This window comes from Vidua chalybeata, chromosome 16 (assembly GCF_026979565.1).
Source record: "Vidua chalybeata isolate OUT-0048 chromosome 16, bVidCha1 merged haplotype, whole genome shotgun sequence".
NCBI lineage: Eukaryota > Metazoa > Chordata > Aves > Passeriformes > Viduidae > Vidua > Vidua chalybeata.
Genome location: NC_071545.1, coordinates 4,210,646 through 4,232,816, shown reverse-complemented (window position 1 = coordinate 4,232,816; position 22,171 = coordinate 4,210,646). Strand labels below are relative to the sequence as shown.

At 38.6% G+C, this 22,171-nt stretch overlaps 1 protein-coding gene across 17 annotated transcripts in view; it reads right to left on the bottom strand.

Moving 5' to 3' along the window:
- RBFOX1 (RNA binding fox-1 homolog 1) overlaps positions 1 to 22,171 on the bottom strand; it is a 1,013,650-nt gene that overhangs the window by 217,787 nt on the left and 773,692 nt on the right. For 6 of the 17 annotated variants that reach the window (XM_053957199.1, XM_053957192.1, XM_053957205.1 and 3 more), the window contains exon 2: positions 19,391 to 19,611. The exons of the other annotated variants lie outside the window; for them this stretch is intronic. In XM_053957199.1, the coding sequence (XP_053813174.1) occupies positions 19,391 to 19,477 (87 nt within the window). In that variant the 5' untranslated portion in view covers positions 19,478 to 19,611. The remainder of the gene's footprint in view (positions 1 to 19,390; positions 19,612 to 22,171) is intronic. 17 annotated transcript variants of the gene reach the window in all.

Here is a 22,171-nt window from a genome sequence, read left to right as displayed (position 1 = left end):
AGAACCATGTAAAGAGTTACAAGGAATGCAAATGTAGGGAGTTATTAAAAATCTCATTATTATTCATCTTGGTTCCATGCGTGAATGTATCCATCCAAACAGATGAATTAATAGTTAGATGAAAGATGAAAGAGCTAGAGGGGAAGTCTGTGGGAAACCATCTGTCTTGCTTTGTATCCCTCCCAGGCTTCAACCAGCCTGCAAGAGCTACATGGAGAACAACCCCAGAGCACAGACAGGGACTGTCTACACAGCACCTCAACCAGGAGGCAATGCTGCCGCAAAAATAAAAGAAAAAAAAAAAAAAAAAAAAGGAAAAAAAAATTATAACTCTTCTCAACGCTTCCCAAACTGGGCCAGGAGGAAGAAAGGGAAACCAGAATAAGTTCAGATGAATTGCTGCAGGAATGGAGTTCAGTGCTGACCAAAAATATATGGCAAGTGTTGATTTACAAAAATTATGCAGAATTTGGAAGACTTATCTAAAGAAGGGCCCCTTACTATTGTTAATTAGATGTTAAGAGACATTCAGGACCTACTGTGACCTGAATTAGTAACTGAACTGGTTCTCTCAACTTCAGCAGAAACCTTGTTTGTGGGAAATACAGCCAGCCTTTTAGCAATACTATGGGAGTCTATACTTTGTCTGGTTCTTCCAGGGAGCGTGGGGGAATTGCAATGAATTAAATCTTATTCCTGCAAGGGCTATTTTTCATTTATCCATTCTCTGAGTTCCCATAGCAAAGAAAATGAATTCTACACAATAGTGATTTGTAAGAGAAAAAGGACCAAATGCCTTGGTCATTCCTGTCTGTGCCCCATTTCTCAGCCCTCTCAAGACAGTGCAAGACCACCTCTACTGCATAAGAAAATAAGGATTAGCTGGAAAGGTGGTGTTTAAAGACACAGAAGGAATAAACTTGCAGGGTAGATTCACCCTGCAATTTCTCTTAAATATTCCATAGCATATTTAAAATTAAAAACACAACTTACTGTTAAAATCCTTGGTTAAATCCAGCTACTACTACTCTGCAGGTGAAACCCAAACTCCATAAACAAAACTCAAGAAGAACACAATTACAACACGGAAAAAAGATGTCCTTTCCCAAGAAATAATTTCCCTTCTAATATAAAGAGTTAAAAGAAGTAATTTTTAAAATGCTTGCCAGTTTTCAGAAGCTTTATAAAGCTTTGTTCTTCATACTCTAATTCTTTCATGTTTTCCTGCCTGATGTCTCCTAATGCAGTTTCACTGGAATCATTCTATTTTTGATCTTTAATCCTTTTATATGTTTTTTTCTTTGCTTACTCTTGCATGCCTTTGTAGTTTATGTAATTGGGTCTTTGCACCATTTTAGCAGGGTTTAGCACTGCACAGCTTGTCAAATTTAAGTAGAAGTGAGAATAATCTATCGCTGCTATAATAAATAAGCGAGTAAATTCACATATCACCGACCTAAAGTGAATGTTTGCCACAAAAAATTGTAAACTGCAATTCCCCTCATTCTGCCAAGGCTGGCAAAGCTTTTATACATTCTGTAATCCAGAAACAAATGCAACTGCACAGAAAGTACTTCAAATCCCCAAAAGTTCATTAAAAATGGCTACACATGTGCAGTGAAACAAGATATCACTAATTTCTTCTTGAGGTGCCTGTGTAAATTCAACTTGGGGAAAACTGTTTGACAGCTTTGTAACTATTGACTGACATTCTTCAGCAAAGCTTCAGTGAGCACAGAACGTGATTTAAGCACATCCCTGTGATGATAAACATGGCAAATAAAAAAAGAACATTCCTACACTACCTGAAATAAAGAGCATTTTGGTAATTTTTAAGCACCTAGCAAATCTTTGCTAGTTTTAAAATCATTGTAAATTCTACCTTAATATATACCAAATGTAGTATATTTTACTATAATCTTCAATCATCAAGTATTCCATCCTCTTTACAAGCAGATTTTGTATTTTAGAAAATAGTTTATAATCCTGATAGAAACTTTAAAAAAACACTCCTGTTTTCCCACTGTCCACAGAATTTAAAACTACACACAAGTCCCTGTCACAAGTCTCCCACAAAACATCACTATAGCATTTTAATTTTATACTATATGCAAACAGATCAAAATCTGTTCCTGAAAAGATGAAATTGGCTGTGAAAACTTTCATGAAATGAAAATTCATGATCCACATTAGGCTCTAAGAGAAACAGGACTCTACTCATATGCTCCAGACAGAAATCTCTCTCATATAATTAAATACACAGGCATCCTTCCATACATGCATGAGACAAAATATAAAATATATTAAGCAAACTGAAAGGAGTTTCCAGCCTTCCACTCATGACTTTGTCCACATTACAAGGATCACTTCCTATTTATGCAGGCACTGGTGCATAAACCACAGCACAGGGGAGGATGGTAAATCACAGGGAGTAAAGGAAATTGCAGAAAGATTGTATAGATAGAATCCCAGAATGGGTTGGGTCGGAAGGGACCTTAAAGCCCATCTCATTCCACCCACTGTCCCATGGGCAGGGACACCTTCCATTATGCCAGGGTGCTCCAAGCCCTGTCCAACCTGGCCTTGGACACTTCTGGGATCCAGGGGCAGCCACAGCTTCTCTGGGAGTCTGTGCCAGGGCCTCAGCCCCTCACAGGGAAGATTTCCTTCCTAACATCTAATGTAAACCTACTCTTCTTCTGTTTAAGGCCATTAGTGTGATAATATGATACTTTTAATTTACTAAAATCTTGCTTATCATTATCAACCCAAAGCAGAAGAAATCATAGCCATATTGTTATAGTCACCTCTGTTCTGTCATGAGATAAATGGGGAATTCCAAAGTAACTTTACAAATTTTTCTTTAAAAGATGCTCCAATACCTGTACTTTGTGTTTGGGAGGGAGCCAAAAGACACTCTCCTCTTTATACATTTCTCACCACATTGGACCCTTTCCAAGCTCTCCCCAGTGATGGTCAAGAGGGGAGAATGCTCTCATTCTTCTCTGAAATTACACAGTGAATTCCACAAGAACAGGACTTGGCAATGGTCACCTGCAGGCCCTCAAGAACTGCTGTGATGTTCCACTTTTCCATCACTCACTAACCCTGATTTGCTCACAGGGTTATTTCTGCTGCACACACCTCAACACGTTAACACTTCTGTGAATAAATAAGGAAAAAAGGCAAGGTTCTTTTTCAGGGTAAGAAGGTTTCTTAAAGCCAAAATGTCACAGATATGGGAGTTTTTGAGTCACTTTACACAAAGCAATACAAACAAAAACTAGCAAATAAATCCCTCATTTATTTCACTTTACCTTGTATTTCTTCATCTCTCTTTTCCATGACCTCTTATCTGTCTTTTCCTGATCACAGACTGTTTTTGATCCATGCTTCAGCGTTTCAGATCCTATCATCAATATTAACACTAGGGGAAAACTTGAGAAAATGTGATTGTGTCCACTGAGTGCTAGGATCCTAATGCAGGAAAGCACTTCAGCATGTGCTATACTGTAATTTCAGTACCTCCTTGAATGGGAATATTGCTAAACACATGTCAAAATGCTTCTTTACTGGAGGCTGTCAAATGATATATGGATTAATTTGTTGCATGAAACTTTACAGCACTGTGGCTGTAAAGAATTGGTATATTCATAGTTTATGTTTTGTCACCTATGTTCAACAATTAAAAAAGGAGAAATTGTATATTTAAGACAATAATTCAGTAAAAATTAAGGTCAGGTAACAGAAGGGTTGCCCATGTGCATTTTGTTTGCTGCTCTGCCTTTAATATAATCAGTTATCCCTACCAGTAACACACCATGATCATTCCCCACAGTGTTGAGGTTAGACAGGAGACCACGTTTGTCTTGTACTCAAATCCATGCCTTTCTGCTGTGATTTCAGTACCAGGGTCCCCTCAGACAGTGGCTGTGTGGCTGCACACACCTCAAGACTCCAGCCCTGCCCTACTGGACAGGCCATGCAGCAAAATGAGGTTTGCTCCTGCATTCCTGCAGCCATGGGCACGTGGCCATTGTGAGCCTGGTGGAAACAAACCCAGAAGGAAGCACGGGATGCTCCTGCTCTTGGGACATCCAGAGGCACAGGATGCTTTGCCAAAGCCACGCACACAAACAGATACTGTCACACATCAGCAGCACCTCTAAATTAAGCCTCAGCTGAGCTGCTGAAGAAGGGATATGCAAAAATCACTAAAGAGCTAGCCTGTGCTTTAAGCGTTTTTCCTCCTACTTGACAAAATTTGACAGCCAAAAACAGCAGACAAGGCTTCAGAGTGCTGATTATTTAAATAGATTACTTTACAAATGTCACTCTTTGCAAACACATAGGCAACATGATTGCTGTTTCTTTCAGCACTGTATTAGAAACAGACTCAATAAATGGGATGTTTAAAAAAAAAATCCAAACATTTATGAATCGTTTGAACCTACTGTACTGTGTCTTGTTTACTGCTGCTCTAGGAAGCTTTTCTTAAAATAACGTGTTAAGTCTCAGAGGGATTATCCTGAAATGAAATTTTTAATAACAGCAAAATAAACTCATCCTTCACAGTGCTCTGTGGCTCATGACTTACTGTTAACTCTCACCTCTCCTCCCATCATACATCTGTATCTACTAGCAAAATGTTATTACCTCCTACTCCAATTTCAAGTATCTGAAGCAGAGTTATGCTTCATACACATTCCTGAGAAAAGAAATTAGATATCTAAATAATTCTGCAGCTCTAAAAATCTTACCCATAAAGGCTCACAACTGTAGGAGGCCAAGACAAACTCCAGAAGGTGAAGGAACGAGGATTGAACTACTACAAGTTGAGAAGGCTGAGTGTGGCATTGCTGTCTCTAGGTAGATAATGGCCCACTAGGCAAAGGGTGGAAATAATGCCCGTTGTACGCCCACTCTCCATAAAACAGTGGGAGGTTAAATGTCACTGAGGCACTGGGGAAAAGAAAACCCCCCAGTGCAAGTGCAAAATGCCTGCAGAGGTTAGAGAGTCCCTGTCCTTCCAGAATGGGCTCAGCAAATGTCTCAGGAGTGATGCAGGCAAAGTTGATCTTGCTTTCAGGCAGAAAAGCAGATGATGTGATTCCACTAGGTTTCTTCCTCCCCTACTTCCTCTGTGTCTTTGATATATATCTCTTCTAGGAGGTAGCACACTTCAAGAGCTTCCTCATTTGTTTGAGGATATTTTGCATTTTTAATCTCACAGACAGAAAACACAGCAGGAAACAGTGGCCAGGAGGAAAAATGAAGAGAAATAGAGCCCTGTAATGTCCAAACTGCAAGGGTGATTAAACATGCAAACAGCTCAGTAGGGCAGCAGTAAAACTGAGAGAACCAAAATTACTTGGATGTTTAAAACAAGATTAAAGATCTTTGAAAAGGTCTGCTTTAAGCCAGCCTCCAAGTTCCGTAGCATGTCCATTCAAGAGGACAGGCTGAATCAGCATAATGATCCTTCCTGGCTTGAACATCTTTTAATCCATGAACTGGAAATTCCTCTTCACAGCAAGAAAATTTTCTTGTATAAATGTATACATTCACTTTGTAATTCTGAAGGTGAAAAAATAATAACAATAAAAAAAGATAACAAAAACCCCTCAGGTTTTGTTACATTAGAGAAACGGCTTTCACCAAAGAGTGTGGAATCAATTTTTAACCAAGTGTTCTGCCCTGAGACAGAGAGAGAAAAAGAACCATATCAGGTTCAATTTGATTTTCATATTTCTGCAGTGGGTAACATATAATCAAAGTCTCCTGTCCTGTTAGAGTACAAAAGCTAAGTATTAAACAAAGTCACAAAGCGTGTACACAGGTTTGTCCCAAAAGGGTGTGAAGGGTAATTAACATTAACTACTCCATCATATTCTTGAATCCCAATTGTTATTTAACAAATAAAAACAAACAAAATTTTTCTTAATTTAAAACTTGTATCCTGCCCTCCAAGGAAACACAGTGATGAAGCAGAATTTTTTAGGCGCACAGAAGAACAAAGAGGTAACCCTAACAAGTATTGACAATGCAAGAGTATCAGTATATTCAGAGCCAAATTAATTCTTTAGCTTCAATCATTAGGTCAGGGAGTAAAACAGACACCACTTAGGCAGTACATTTGAGACACACCTCAGCAGCTAACACTCATCATTCTCAAGAAATAATTCCAGAAAGATTTGAAATGCTTGCTAGTACACAGTGTTCCTTAAAAATACATCTGGGATCTGTTTCTGAAGGTGTCTGGTTCCCGACTCACCATCTATTTTTGTGATGAGGTTGACAGATCATATTTTTTTGCAAAGGAATGGAAGAATGGTGACCAGAAGATAATTTTAATTAATAAGATTAGAAAAGGTTGCGCCATTTAGCAACAGAGAAGTGTTTAAATTACATTAAAAGAGATAATGTTTCTAAAAGACATGAGAAAGTAGTAGAGATACACAGAATACCAAAAGTGCCAAACATAGAGAAAAAATATACATTACAAAAGTCTTCAGAATGTTTCAAGAAAACGAAGCATTAGACAGATAATTTTGCTGTATCAGAAAAGAAGTGCTGAAAAAAACAAAGCTATGAAATATGGGTTTAAATAATTACGTACTTTGGCTCTGATCCAGAACTACTTTTAAGTATTTCAGGTATCTGATCTTGACATATGGAACTCAGGGGAGGAAAATCTCTACAAAGCACTCAACTAACAAAGTGAAAATGTAAACTAGAAATCCTCATCCCTCCTATCCAGAAGCGCAATGCTACATATTTATTAATATTTTGAGATAATCTCTCCCATGCTAAATAAGACTTAAAGCATCACCTCTGCCCTCCTTGTTCTCCCATTTCTTACTGGAATCCAGAGAATAAAAATACCGTGCTCAGCATTTTGCCAACATTCTTCTAGGCAAAGCACTTTATGTTAAAAAAAAAAAAAAAAAAAAAAAAAATTAGCTTGGTTCTGCAAGAGCCAACCAATAATAATGCAAATGAAAAATTTGCAGCCAGACACCTTAAGCCAGGATTATGCCGACCTCAAGATGACCGCAGAAAAAGCACATTTCACAGCCACTTAAACAAGACAATGCTCCTTGAGAACGAGCACCGAGATAAACACATTGCCACCACAAGTTACCACGCACTGAATAATTTTTAGGCACATATAAAGACCATATGCTGTGTCAAGCAAGGTTCCAGCACTCCTCAGAACTCCATCGGTTCCAGTGGACTAACAAAGAGGTATTTAACAAATACTCTCCCACAGGAACAAATCATGTTTTCCAGAAAATGAGTGGAGTCCCACTTTTCCCCCAGTGAAATGCAGGTAACTCTATCTCATCACCTGCACATGGGACTTCAGACAAGCTGTTGCTGCCGTGAGTAAAAATGATGTGAGATATTAAACCCAACCTGTATCCATCTGAAGAGGAAGTTAACAAAAACCTTATATGGAGAACTAAGGCCAGAGGGACAGGAAAACACCCTTTGTAGGTTTGTGTCTTATCACAGGAAAATAAGAGTGGAATAACAAAGAGGTTTGGTTTAGAATTCTCTTGCATATTTCAGTGAAAAGACTCACTGGCTGCCCAGAACTTACAGACTGTTTACAGACCTGGCACAGAGCTTCTTACATTATTAAAAGCCAGGCATTACACAACAGAAAAGCAATGTCTGTCTTGCATTTTTGTGTCATTCCTCCCCACCCTAGAAGAAAAAAAAAAAAAAAAAAAAAAAAGAGACTGATATGAAATACCCACTGACATTTTTAGGTCAACACACGTTCACAACGTCTGTATAATATTCTGATACAACAAAAATAGTCAATCACTGCAATTTTCTGCCAGCAAAGCATGTTTTTCCACAATGGCCAACTCTAATGGGTTCAATTACAATACAAATCACAAAATATAAGAGCATTTGGTTCTCAGTGTCTTTTTCAACAGTAGATGCTATCACATCACTGGAAATGACAAATTCCACTCTCGGCATAAACATTCCATACATGAGTTCAAAAGTCTGCAGTGCCTTCCTCCCTTCACTGCCACTATACCTCTGAAATCAAAAACATTTCAGATGCAATATGCAAAAAATATAACCCTGCAGTCATCATGAAGATTTGCCATCATAAAGCTGATTACAGTGACAATTACACTGAATGCGGAACATTATGAGGCATAATATCACAATCTTTTAAAGTCAGTTGGCAACATTACACCAAATGCTTCTCAAAAATCAGATTTCAAGTGCTAGCATCCTTGAAATGCATAATAAATTTGCTCATGGATTAAAAGTGTCTCCTAAATCTATAGTTGTATATAGTATAGCTGTATCTTAACGACACGTGCAATATGTGGGGGCACAGACTCTGAGCTGTCAGTCAGGTCTCCTTTGTTTTTCACCTAGTGACACTCAAAAAATTTGCCACAGATCAAAGTTCATATGTCAAGGACTTCCTTCTTTCCAAACCTGTGCTCCCCTGTTGGGAACATCCTCAGCAGCCTTGGCTTACAGTACAGGATGTCTATACCGGGCTTAATTGTGCCTAACAATCCTCTTGGCCAGTGGAAGGCATTTTCAGATGGGAAATGTGCACCAACATCTGTTACATTTTCCTGCGCCTGATTTTAACTATTCCTTCACGGAGGAAGGCGTAAAAATAAAAACATTCATCTCTGCAGTAAAAAGCCCATGTAAAAAACTCACTCCAGTCAATCCAGCACAGTAAGTCAGTTAAAAATGGTGCTCAGAGAATCCTGCAATGGATGGATTTCATTTCCTGTAACAGCAGTGTTCCAAAGGTTTGAGTGAATTTCAACAACTTCTCTCTGTAAAATAAGTCACCCCGGGAGCCAGGGAGGACACTTTCCCAGACACACTGACCAGTGCTAGAATGAAACCCATCTATCTACTTCTTTTCTTACAGAAGGATCAGTTTTGAAAAATTTCTTTGGGTATCAACAACTTCAGGTAACCTTTAGAAGCATTCAGAAGCAAATCCTTACGTGCAATCCTTGCCTTCATTTTATACTTGAGATTCTGAATGGTTCAACTAACTTGAAAGTACACTGAGTCATTTCTGCACACACTTCTTTAAATAGAATGGGAAACACCAGAGTTGATAGGGGAACATCGAGGAGGAAGACCAATTTGCCAAAGACTGGCTGGTCTTTTAAGAATGGGGCCTAACCCCAGCTGCTGTGTTTCAGCTGGCCCAAAATCCTTCTGTATTTGGGTAGCTAAAGTGGGACAGATATTTAAGTTTTAAATGAAAAGAGACGACAAAGAGAAGATGGAAGACAGATTTTTTTGTTTGTTTTTTAAGAGACGGTCACAGATAGTTTAAGATAGTTTCAGGATTTCAAGTTTGTTTTTTTCTGGTTTTAAACATAAGGCCAAAAAAGGATGAACACCTCCCTCCCCCTAAACAGCTCAGTGTCTAGATATAAGACTATCAAAAAAGCAATAATCAAAAGTGTAATTTATTCCTGTGTTCCAGAAGGAGGGGTTGCCCCAATTCCATTTCATTTCCCTGAGAGAGAGGAAAGCTGGTGCTGTGTTTTCCATGTTCACCTCAGAGCAGACTCTTGCGTGACTTGTCACAACAGAACACGTTCGATTGCTCATTCTCCTGCTTCTGTCTCAGGACAAGGTAGAAAAGATTGCTGCACTTCTGAGGGGAGCCTTCCTCGGAATGAAGATCAAACAGTGAAACCATGCTCTCTATAGCATGGACCTGAACAGACACTTTCCAGGTACCACAAACTTAAAAACCACTCTGTAGTAATTAGTCACTACAAATGCATAACAAAAGAGAAATTGTTCAAGGTACTGAGGGGATCAGACCTTTTCAAGTGTGCCTCTGCCTATATAGAAACAAATTTTTTTGAGATTCTGTTAAAAATCCTCATGGCTTTCTTAAGAATTTGCCTTTTCTGTTTTTTGTATACAGTCAGAATTCTCTTCCATCCTGGTGGTTTGTTATGGCTCTAAACAATTTTAATATTTTGGGTTTTTTTGTTTTTTGTTTTTGGTTTTTTTTTTTGTTTTTGGTTTTTTTTTTTTTTTTGCTTTTTTTAGTAACTGAAATGAAAATATTTTTATTCTGAGCATTGAAATACAGTTGTAGAGGTTTACCTTCTCTCTGTACCTCAAATCTTAGCAAGATGTAAATTAATTTTAAAAAATTATTCATACACTATTTTTCAGTACAATACCAAATCAAAGAGAAAGAAAATCCAGCAAAAGTGAGCTTATTTAATTAAAAAAAGGCTGTTCTGTATTCCTCAAAGAATTAAAAATGTGCCTCTAAAATCTTTTTGCACAAAAAAGGTGGTCAAGGACTAAACCAAATCTCCCAAAAATAACATCAACACAAGTCCTGTACACATAAAAAACTTATGCAACACTTTGAGAATAAGGAACCATTTTGCATGGAGGGTAAACACCTTCAAACTTGCTCTGACATATCTGAAGCAGGTGCCATCGTGCAGACTCTGTTCAGCATCCAGCCAAGGTGAGCTGAATCCCCTGAGCTGCCCTGACAGAGCAAAGCTATCTCCAGGGAGAAGCAAAGGACTTCTCAGCTTTGCTAATTCACTTCAGTCAGCACCACACAGAGGCTAGCAGGGAAAGAATGATTCATTCTGTGTTATTATCTCCAGGATCATTCACAAATGCAGGAAGATGTGCTTTCCTTCACCTACAGTCACCTTTTATTTCTCAACTAACTGTCATCTTGCTTTTAACCAAGTACAGGACTACAGCTTTTAAAAAGCCTGCTTTTTTCTAAACCTGTTATTATTCTCTTTGGAATACTCACCCATGGTTAGGTTCTGTTCTAACATAATTGCAAGGTTTTCTCTAGAATGGAAGTAAAATGTTTGGAAATTCCCCTTTTCCTCTTTCTTGGTTTCAAGTGTCAATATGATTTGTTCTCGGAGTGTTTGAAACATGCTCATGTTCAGCACCACTGGCAGTGAAAATAAAGACAGCTGATGTGTACCTGCACAGCTGCTGGTAATTTACAGAGAAGCCCTTGGATTTGCATTTTGGCAGCACTCTTCTGCCTGGATTGGATGTTTTGAAGCTTACATGTCTAAAGATGTCTGGAGATGCATTTTACTGAACCTGCTATACATTCAAATGGTACAGAGAAATCAAAGTGTCACAGACATTTCTCATAATAAACCAATATATGACAAACCTGCCATTTGCTCCTCTGTGACTTTTAAATGCTACTAATTCGCAAACAGGAGGGTTGGCAATAATATGGCAAAGTGAGGACAGAGACATAACAAAAGCATACTTTCAGCTCTATGAGATGAAAAAGCCTTGGGATTATAAGCATTAAATAATAATTTTACTCCTTCAGAACTAAGAGAAAAAAGACAATAGAAAAGCAGTATAGTTCAGATCAGTTCACTGCTTTGAGTAGTTTTAGCTTTATCTTATTTTACAGAATGATACTTAGCAAAGTCTGATTAGCTTTTCCTTGATAACTAACATTCCTTGAAATGCACCATGCTTTATTTAGTTCAAGGCCTCAAATAAAATGAGAGCATGAACCATTCTGACTCCTGAATATACAGGTATTTTCTCAGCTTGGTCAGCAACAAAACAATATGTAGATTTAAAAAAGAAACTACATTCTTTAGTGATTTATTAAATTCATCAGCATCGGAAGATGAAGTTATTCTACAAGCTCTCTAGCTCATGCAGCTGTCCCCTAGAGAAAGAAAAGGAACCAGGATATCAGAATTTACCCTAATCCACAATAACCTGAGTCTTGTGAAACACAGGGAGAAAGTTGGACACAGAAAATTTACCTGGGTCAATTTTCAATTATATATTTACAATGTTCATGACCTGTCACTCCACTAAAAAAAGCCCCTAACATTTTTCCAAATTATCTGTGAAATCTGACTGTCAAATATTTATCAGGTGTAGTGAGCAATGCAATTTCCAATTAGTTCAGGTAAAAGTACTTGTACTTGAAATAACTACACCCTTCCTGTATTTTTTGCACAACCTGATCTACTGAAATAGACATTTCATATGTTGTTGCAACACCTGCTTTGAAACAGGGTCTGAGGAAACAGTAACCTGCACACCTCAGTTAAAAAAAGCAAGCAAGCAGACAAGCCAAAAGATGTATTTGAACTGGGTTTCTAACATTAGCTCATGCAACACAAGATACCTTATCAGAGGGTAAATAGGTGAAATATTCAAGCAAACTCCATTAAAATGACTGTTCTATATTTAGATGTACAAGCATATTTTTGTATCAGCTGTGAATCATTCTACTGAAAGCAAAAGAACTTCAAAGCTGTATCTCCTGTCATAATTTGGCCATCAGAAGTTTTATTACTGATGATTATGCATGAGTCAGAAAACAGAAAAATCAGCTGAAATTCCAGATCCTTGGAAACAGGAGTATCAGCTTGCTGGCTTCTAGCTGGGGGAGCCAAGTTAAACAATTGGCTTTTACAGTGAATCCAAATCTTATAAGCTTTGTCTTACTTAGGGGATGAAAAAATAAATAGAACTTATCCTAATGATAGCTATTTCATGACTAGAAGTGATTTTTTTTTTCTTACAAACTCAAATATTCTTCTATTTATTCCCCTTAAAAGCTCCTGCAGTCAGAAAGGCCCAGATTTACCCAGTTTTTGCCATCCTAAAACACTCCATTGCAGTGTATTGTCCAACACACAATAATTATAGATCATCATGTCTAAAACTCACTAATATTGATATCACTTGCAAAAGTGGAAAAGGAAAAAAAAAAATCTGCCTGTTAAGTGTCAGATGAAATCTGCCAGGTGAAAAAAACCCTGACTATAACAGAGCATTGACTGAGCTGACAGAAAAAGAGGTCAAAGAGGTAAGGCAGCATTGCCTTAGCCATTGGAATTATGTCACCCATTGATTTCCAAAATAAAGGCCAGTGAGAAAAAATTATGCAGGTGGCAGGGCAGAATAACCACTTGTTTCTTAGCTGAAGTAAAACTATTTAGATAAGCTATTCTTCTTTTTACAATTGTCTTTTTGGTCAATGGGGAAGACATTCCATGTCATTACCCTCCCTCTTGCCCCTGAGGGTTCACTCAGCAGGTATTTGATGATATCTGCACTTATTAGAAAGAAATAAAGGCAAGTTAAAAGAACAAACCCTTGCAATAGCAATAACCAAATATTTTCAAGCTGTCTGCAGCCTCTTGAGCAGCTGACAGGTTTCACCAACAGTGCTTACTGGCTACTGGCTTGATCCATGGATTAAAAGGAAAAACAATTGAATCTGAAATTGTCTGGAGGAGATCACCTTGAGTGCCACCAAAAGGCACAGACAGGACAATGAGGCCATCAGGCCTGGCCACCACGGGTTCAAAAAGGCAGGTCCTGCTTGACTGAGCTGGTGTCCTCCCAAGGTGACCTGCTCAGTGGATGAGGGCAAGGCTGTGGATGTGTCTGCCCGACAGCATTTCCCACAGATCTGTCCTGGAAACTGGCTGGTGGTGGCTTGGATGGGTGCAATGTGCTCTGTGTGAAATGTGGGTGGTGGCCAGGCCCAGAGGGTGGGCAGGAACTGCCCCAGCTGGGGCAGGTCACCAGCAGGATTCCCCAGGGCTCAGCACGAGCTCTGGTCAATATCTTTATCCGTGCTCTGGACAAGGGGACTGAACGTCCCTCGGGAAGGTTGGGGATGACACCAAGGACCTGCTGGAGGGCAGGAAGGCTCTGCAGAGGGCCCTGGCCAGGCTGGAGGAGTCCAAGTCCTCTTTGGCCACCAAGGCCAGGTGCTGCCCTATGGCCACCAGAAGCCCCTGCAGCAGGAGAGGCCCTGGAGGTGCTGAACATGATCGTGGCCATGACACCTGGCTTGTATCAGCCACAGTGTGACCAACAGGACCAGGGCAGTGACTGACCCCCTGTGCTGGGCACTGCTGAGGCCACACCTCAAATCCTGGGGTCACTTTTGGGCTCCTCAGGACAAGAAGGACATTGAGGGGCTGGAGTGTGTCCAGGGCAGGGAGCGGAGCTGCGGAAGGGGCTGGAGCACCAGCAGCAGCAGGGGCTCGGCCTGGAGAAAAGGAGGCTCAGGGGGAACCTTCTCATTCTCTACAACTTCTTGGCAAGAGGTTGTAGCCAGGTGGGGATCAGGCTCTGCTCCCAGGCAACAGAACAAGAGGAAATGGCTTCAAGTTGTACCTGGGGAGATTTAAATTGGAGGTTAGAAAGGGGTTGTCAAGCATTGGAACAGGCTGCTCGGGGAAATGGTTGAATCATCATCCCTAGAGGTATTTGAAAAGGGTAAATTAAAAATTAAGCATAGATGTGGCACTTAAGGACATGGATTAATGTCGGACTTGGCAGTGCTGATTTATCAGTCAGACTTGATAATTCTAAAGGTCTTTTCCAAGAAACAATTCTATAATTTCCAGACTTTTAAACATTGTTTACAAAAATTTTCAGCTATCAAAACAATAAAGACCATATTCATCACTAACACTACAACTTCACATGTGCTAAAAGCACTTTTGATACAAAAAGGAGAAAAACTTTGCAACTCTCAGACTGAGGGAAGAAATGCTAGATATGGTCTCTCAAAAGCGAGACAAGATGCACACTCAAATGAAAAGTGATTGCAATAGGAAAACATATTAATCCTCTACTCATAAAGCACTGGGAGCACAGCACTAGTAACAGAACAGACAGAACAACACAATCAAGCCAGAATAAATCTGCATTTAAGCTAAATCATCTCCTTACTGCATTTCAAAGAGGCAATTCAGCCAATGTAAACAGAAATTACACTTGCTTCCCACTAGATCATAATCTAAAACCAACAGAAACAACCATACACCACTGCAGGCAACTCTGGAAGAACTCAAACCTCTCCTCATTGCTATTTCAAATGTATTATTCAAATAAAACCTACCAAATTACAAAATCCTTTTTCATGTAAGGTGACACAACAAATCCATAGCATTCCCCAAGACTGGAATGCCAGAATGCGAGTGTGATTTTGCAGGTAGCCTAACACACTAACACCTACAAGTATTCAGAATGTACCCACTGCTAGCACTTCCCAAAAACAGCACTAAAAGAAGGGTTTTCCAGATGGGTAAAGTGATGGCACCGTGTTGAAGTCTGCACCACTACTTTTCACAGCATATTCTAGGCAATTCTCTCAGCCCTAAAATAAAATGGAACAGTCTCCAGATTACCACTTTTTCAGTTGTCAGTCAAGCACACTGGTTTAACCAGTTATGGGAAATCAGATACACAGGGAAAAAAAAAAAAATCAAAGTAACTTCAGAATAATCTAAGCTTAAGAACGATGTACTTAAAAGTACAGTAATTCCCGATATATTGAATTACTTAATCATCAGCCAATTTTCTATTTTTGTTCTCCAACTCTCCCCTTTATCACTACATAAATAAGTAAGCAAATAAAAACAGGAAAAAAAAGGTTTTAGCTTAGTTTTTAACAATGAATTTTTAACAATGAATGCAAGCGCAAAACCTCAGCACTCTTAAAACTTCTCTGGTCATTATGTCAAAATAAAAGCATATTTTAAAAAATACTGACCATATACATAAATAATCCCCCATCTTTATAATCTTATATATAAAAGTTCCACATTTTCTATTAAATAGAACTGTTTCTCTTTTCAGAGCCTTGCAGTAGTTTACTGAAAAGTCTAAACAATTTCAACTTTAATAACTTTTATAATAACGCATATGAATACCTCTTTCGCTGCTAAATGGAAATGGAGCTACCTAACCCAGCCATGTAATAAATAATTTAGCATCCATTATTAAAATGTTATATATTGCATGTGTGCTTTCAAAATATGTTATCATAAATCCATCATTCCAAGTAACCAGAGCAACTGCAAGCATTTTATATTTAGAGCCATGAAAGATGGAGCTGATATGACCTGTCAGATATTATTTAACAAAATAACAGTATTCTCAGCATGGTGGACAGTGCAGCCTTACAACAAACTTTGTAATTTAATGATGACTGGAGTTTGTTTTCACATGTATTCTAAGAACTGGTCAGAGGGTACAGGAGCACACTCATCCATCCTGCACACCCCAGCCAGGGCAGAGGGGTCTTGGCCATCAGCACCCCCTGACTGCACTCTCATCCGGACATACGGGCTCCCCCTCGGGAATCAAATGACTGAACTGGGACAGGGACCAAGGGCAGGAGAAGAAACCTCTTACTGGATTGACACTTAATCCTAGATGGCATTTCTTTCATTTCCCTTGCCAGGAGAAGCAGCAGGACAGTTTGGACACAACGTGGGCCTTGCTGCCCTCAGCACACACAGTGGCTGCACTGCAGTCCCTGCCTGGGTCCTCGTGGCAGCAGAGCTGTGACAGCCCTGAAGCCACCAGTGGGCTTTTTGTGCCAAGGCAGAAAATATCTCCCCTCCCACAGGAGGCATAAAGCTATTTATGCATTATTTGTACTTTCATGTGATCTTTTTTTCCTCAAATAATTTTGCCCAGGAGAAGGAAGGAAAAGGCAAAGATATTTTCTCATTTAAAAATGCATTACTAAGTCATAGGCTATCATTCTAGTAAGTTTAAAGTATATTTATTTACTGGAAAATAAGTTTGCATGTATGTTTAATGTAATTTGATACCACCAACATCTCTGTAACCCTGGACCTTGTGTCTCTCCAAGAACAAAAGCATTTCACTTTCCATCATCTCACTGAAACACATCATGTCAATGAAAGGAATACAAATGTCCTCAATAGAATACATGCAATTAGGAAAACACATGGCTGCTCACATAAGGCATGTCCAGAGATGCACCCACAGTATCCACCCCTTTTTTGTTTTTCACACATTCCACTGTTCCTAACAAGAGGGCAGAAGCAAGCCACACCCTCGGATGCAGGGCAGGGTTTACTGATGAATTTAGGAGAAGCTGGAGCAGCTACTCATCCACAGCATTAAGTAAAATAATAAACAGCACTTGAAGGTGCAGGACCTCTGAAGAAAACCCTTGCTCCACAGAGATATCTCTTGCTCAACTGTGCAACACAAACCACAAAAAAACCTCCCAAAACAGCCCCCAAATCTCCAGGCAATGCCCTACACTGCTTTTATACACACCCTTGGAATACACCAGTTGAAAATCATGGGGAATCCCTGATCAGAGGTACACCTACTTTCTGTAGAAATCTATGCAAATAAATAAAGTGGCATCTTATAAGCCTATCAAGTCTTAAAACTGCCTCATATTCAAAAATAGTTCAGGGTTGTGGGTCTCAACCTGCCATCCAGGAAAAAAAAAAAAAAAACCAACAAAAAAAAAACCACAAAAAAAACCCCACACATTTACATAATCAGTTTATAAAGGCATATGTTTGAAGAAAATTTCCATTAAAGTTGAGAATGTTATGTAATTACTGCTTAGAAAAGGATGATATAAATATTCCTATCAAATGTTCTTTGCATTATTTATTTTAGATACTTTGATTTACTTTAAGACAAAAAACAATAAGCATTCTGGTGTCATAAGCTGACCAGAGATACTGTAAGTGCAGGTAAAGTCCTGGGGGACAAATTGCTCAAATCATTTCATGCTGCAATTCACTCATTAGGACAATAACTCAAATGTCTGCTTGGTTTCCAAAATGCCATTTTCAGCTTTGGCATCAGGGAGAGAGAAGACAAGAGATTAGAGAAGTAGTCATACAAAGAACACTTGTCAACTGCATCTCAAATACCTATTTTTTATTTCAGCAGTTTCAGATCTATGCTGAAGGAGTAACATAGGCCTGGATATATCTTTCTAAGGAGAGAATAAAGAGGGAAAAGATTGAAATAAGGCATCCCAAATTTTCAAAGGGCCCTTTCTTCTAATCTAACTGCTTGGATAATGTGTCCAGAGTGGCATTTTGTAATGACAGCAACTTTCCAACAAATCAATAGTTATTTAATTCCCAACAAGCTCTCGAGTCCATTAAACCTGATTACATTCACCCATTTCAGTTGGGTGCAGTTATTTTTCCTACACCGGCACTTAATCTATAACAGGAACTTATGAGAACTTTCAAAAGCAATTTCAACATCAATCAGCATAGAGTGAAAGGCACGATTTGCTTGTAATTATTTATTGGACAGGATGGCAGAGGGTCTGCCTGAGCTCCAGTGTCCGACCTTCACCCCCAAATTCTAATGGATATGAAGGCCTGCTGGATGAGTCTCACTGCATAAAAAGCAGCCTCAGCTTGCACGTCCCACAAGACACAGATGCCCAATACCCGATTATCGGCCACTGTGCAATGCTATATTTCCATTTTAGACATGTGCGTCTGATATTAAGCCTGAAGTGAAAAACACAACCCACAGTCTTCTATTACTGAAGGGACCTATATGGAAACCCACCTGTTTCATGCTGTGACTGCCCCTCTATGTCAGCAAAGTGCTGGAGTAAAGGAGCACAATGAAAGTTTCCCTCTCCCTCACAGTTAATTTGACTTATGCACAGCACAGAAATGCCCTAAGGCACATTTGTGTCTTGACCCTGTCAATGCACAATATCCAACAGCTGCTACTTATATGGTACAATTCTATCAGAGTTTAGAAATGTTGACTTTTCCTAATGTCTTCTAATACTGTAAACAACAGGATACTTGCTGCTTAATTAGCATCTACAAGATCTAGTCAGAATCTCAAGTCTACCAGCAGAAACTTCAGCAGCACCACTTTTTGATAAAAACAAAATAGTAGCAAAAGCAAACACAACAACAACAATCTGGTAGCTGCCAGTTGACTTCTAAATACACAGGACTCTTGCCCTGCAGCAAGATCTTACATTTGAGGGCTCAAAGGAATTAATAGGAAGTGTATAAATATTCTTTTCAGGTGATATATTTCTATACACACAAAACCACAACCCCTTTTTCATTCCGTGGGACACGTAACATATGAATTAATGCATATTTAACACTATTCCTATTTGCTGTGCTAAAACACTTAACCTAAACACATCATGGTAAGTTACTTTGTCTTCTGACCTGCCGTGGGAATGCTGACTCCCTCAGAAACCTAGAATGGATAGCAAATCCTCTGCCCTGTGGTCAACCTCGTGAAGCAAAGGCATGAATGTTAAACAGCAGACAAATCAATACAAGCAAATATAGCTCAACTACACCATTTATTCAGCCATGAGAGATGTCAATACACAGATTAGGGTGATCCATCTTTTTGATTTCCTACTGTCTTCTCACTGACTACATGAGAGCTTTTGCCTGTATTAAAAGTGTTTGCTTTCTCAACCATAAAAATTCCAATTATTGCTCTAAGTGCACTAGAGTTAAGTTGCTTGTTGGAAGCGGCCTTGCATTACCTGAACAAGTCCAGCGAAGTATGGTGCTGCAGGCAGAATCATTGGCACTCCATAGGGATGTAGCAAAACTCCTTGAGACGACAACATGGTTTAAGTGATAGTATTACTCCCACTAAAGCTAAACACATCAATTGAAAGTTAGGGGAAAATCTATATACCAACTTCTTCCAAACTCAGAGCTAGAACCAAATAACTTCTGTCAGGGGCAAAGCCCACATCAGCTGTAAAAAAAAGAAAAAAATTGACGTCAGCAACACTTAATGTTAAAATTTTCTTCAGAGACAACAGATAGAGACAACAGCTGCAAACCTAACTCTACCCAAAAAGGAAGGTGCTATTTTGGGAGCAGCTTAAGTAACATGACTAGCCAACTACTCTTTATCAGTTCAGATTTTTAAGTACTAAACACATAGAGATCAAATTCTGTACAGATCTACTGATTAGAAATAATTTTCCTATCAGTTCTGGCATATACATGACAACAGTTACCATCAGAAGCCATTTTCAAAATAATCAAATTTATCATGATTGCATAATTAGACATTTTCCTGGATTTATAAGCTGTTAAACAATGTTCATGTGCAGCCTGTTATACTGGGTACATACTCTGTTTTGATTCATTATATTTTTCTTGTTTGTTTTGAATAAGTGAGCTAACGCAAGCTAACGACTTCTATTAGTGCAAATTATATTTTAATGGTTTTTTCTAACCTTTCACAACATCTATGTTATTAAATTGATCATAACTATTTTAAAAGAACACATTTTCCCAATAGAGTATTTCAACTCTGTTCTCCAAATCAACTTACACTACTGGTGTAAGAGATAAAGGACTGAAATTTAGGCTGGTTACCTCCCTACATCAAAACAGATTTGGTTTTAAAGGTACTGCTTGCAAGACATTCTATTCCGCAGCTCATTTTTACTTTAGACAAAACCAACTTAGTCATTAACACCTGTTTTATGTGCTATGTATCTTCTAGTGCAGATGTAACTAATGACAAGAATTACAATTGAGCAAGACTTTTTTATTTCAATAAAGAATTAGTTAGGTACTTACAACTCCATGTTACAAGTGAAATAAAAAAAAAAAATCTCCTACAGTCTTCGAATTATCAGGGTGCTTCACACCACTAATTTCAGCTACTTGATTTTGTTGCATAATTACTTTTCCAGATAACTAATTGCAGACAAGATTTGATGTGATACTCAATTATTTAATGTCACATTTTGACCATCGTGGAAGGTTTTCAGTAATTGATTCTCGTGTATCACGGCGGCCGTGCTGCAGGATTTGGAAATCTCCCTGGGCAGCTGCCTGCTGGCCCTCCCCAGTGCCAGCCTTACCCCACTGCTAACTTTAGATGTGGAATTGTGACCCTCAGTGATGCTCCCTGCAGAAGCTGCCAATGAGGCCAGCAATTGTCTCATGATGAAGTGATGTTTACCCCACTCCATCTCCTGTTTCAGAACTGCTTCACTGTTCTGTTGGGGATGATGCTGTTCTCACTGCTTATCTGACCATGCTTAGCTATAAATCCTGTTTCTTGGTCTTATCTTACCAAGGAAGAGAAACTCTGCAGTTTAATTATTAAGCAAGCTGACACAGCATGGATTTCTTTCAAAAGATTGCCATTAATTCCAATACAAAACCAGTCACTAATTTTCATGGAGAAATACATAAACAAAAGGGATATATGAGAAAGCAAGTTGTGGTCTCAACTCACTTAAAAATACTTAATTTCTAAAAAAACCAAAACGTTCATTTTAACTATTGCTATTTTGCTTCATCCAACAGAGTGAGCTGCATTTGAAAAGAAAGCAGATTTCTTTCACCCAGGAATGGAGATTATAAAATGGATTCTGCAAGCTTTACTCAAATGACTCCAGTGGGACAAATGACATAAATACAGACTGTTAAATTGCTCTGTAAAATACCTGGCAGGTTTTTTTGTTTCAGCATGTATATATTTCATAAGATGTTAGAAAACCTGAGGAGGAAGATTTGTACAGGAAAGCTCAGGCTCAAGGGAAGCTTTTCTGTGATCTATTTTGGGACAGATTTTTTTTTTTTTTTTTTAACATTTTCTTTAATTATTTTGGCACAAGGCAACCTGCTGATGAAATTTCCTGATGACACAAAGTTGGAAGGTACTGTCAAAACTGGAAAGGATAAAAATATTACATAGAAAGAACTGCTAAATCTTATGGGCTGCATTAATCAAAATTCAATAATACAAAATACAAGATCATGCTCCTCCTAATGACAGAAACTTCAGAGCTAAACTCAGGAGGAAGAAAAGCAGGATCTCATTGCATCTGTTTAAAGAATTTGAGATGCTAGTGAGATGCAAAGAGGAAAAGGAAAATTATCAGTATTTCTTAATTTTAATTCTCAATTATTTCTTGATTTCTTAGAGGTACTTCCAACAGAATACAGTTCTCTTCATCCACATTAAATAGGAAAAAAAAAAAAAAAAAGGTCAAATTCAAATACAACCATTGTAGATAAATTCCTTTTTGTGTTCAGGGGAATGGAACAACTATGTTGCAACAGAAACCTAAATTTGATTTGTTTATCCCAGCAAAGCAATCTGTGAATAGGGAAGAAAACAGTAGGAGGAAGAGACTAAGCTAAGGACAATCCTGACACTCTAAAAATCAAGAAAAACCTAGTTATGAATAAATTTAGGCTGAACATATTTTTCCAAGTTTGGGGGTTTTTTAAAGTATTTTGGTCTTGTCTAGTGAGGGTCTAAAACAGCCTTCCAAATCCACAGT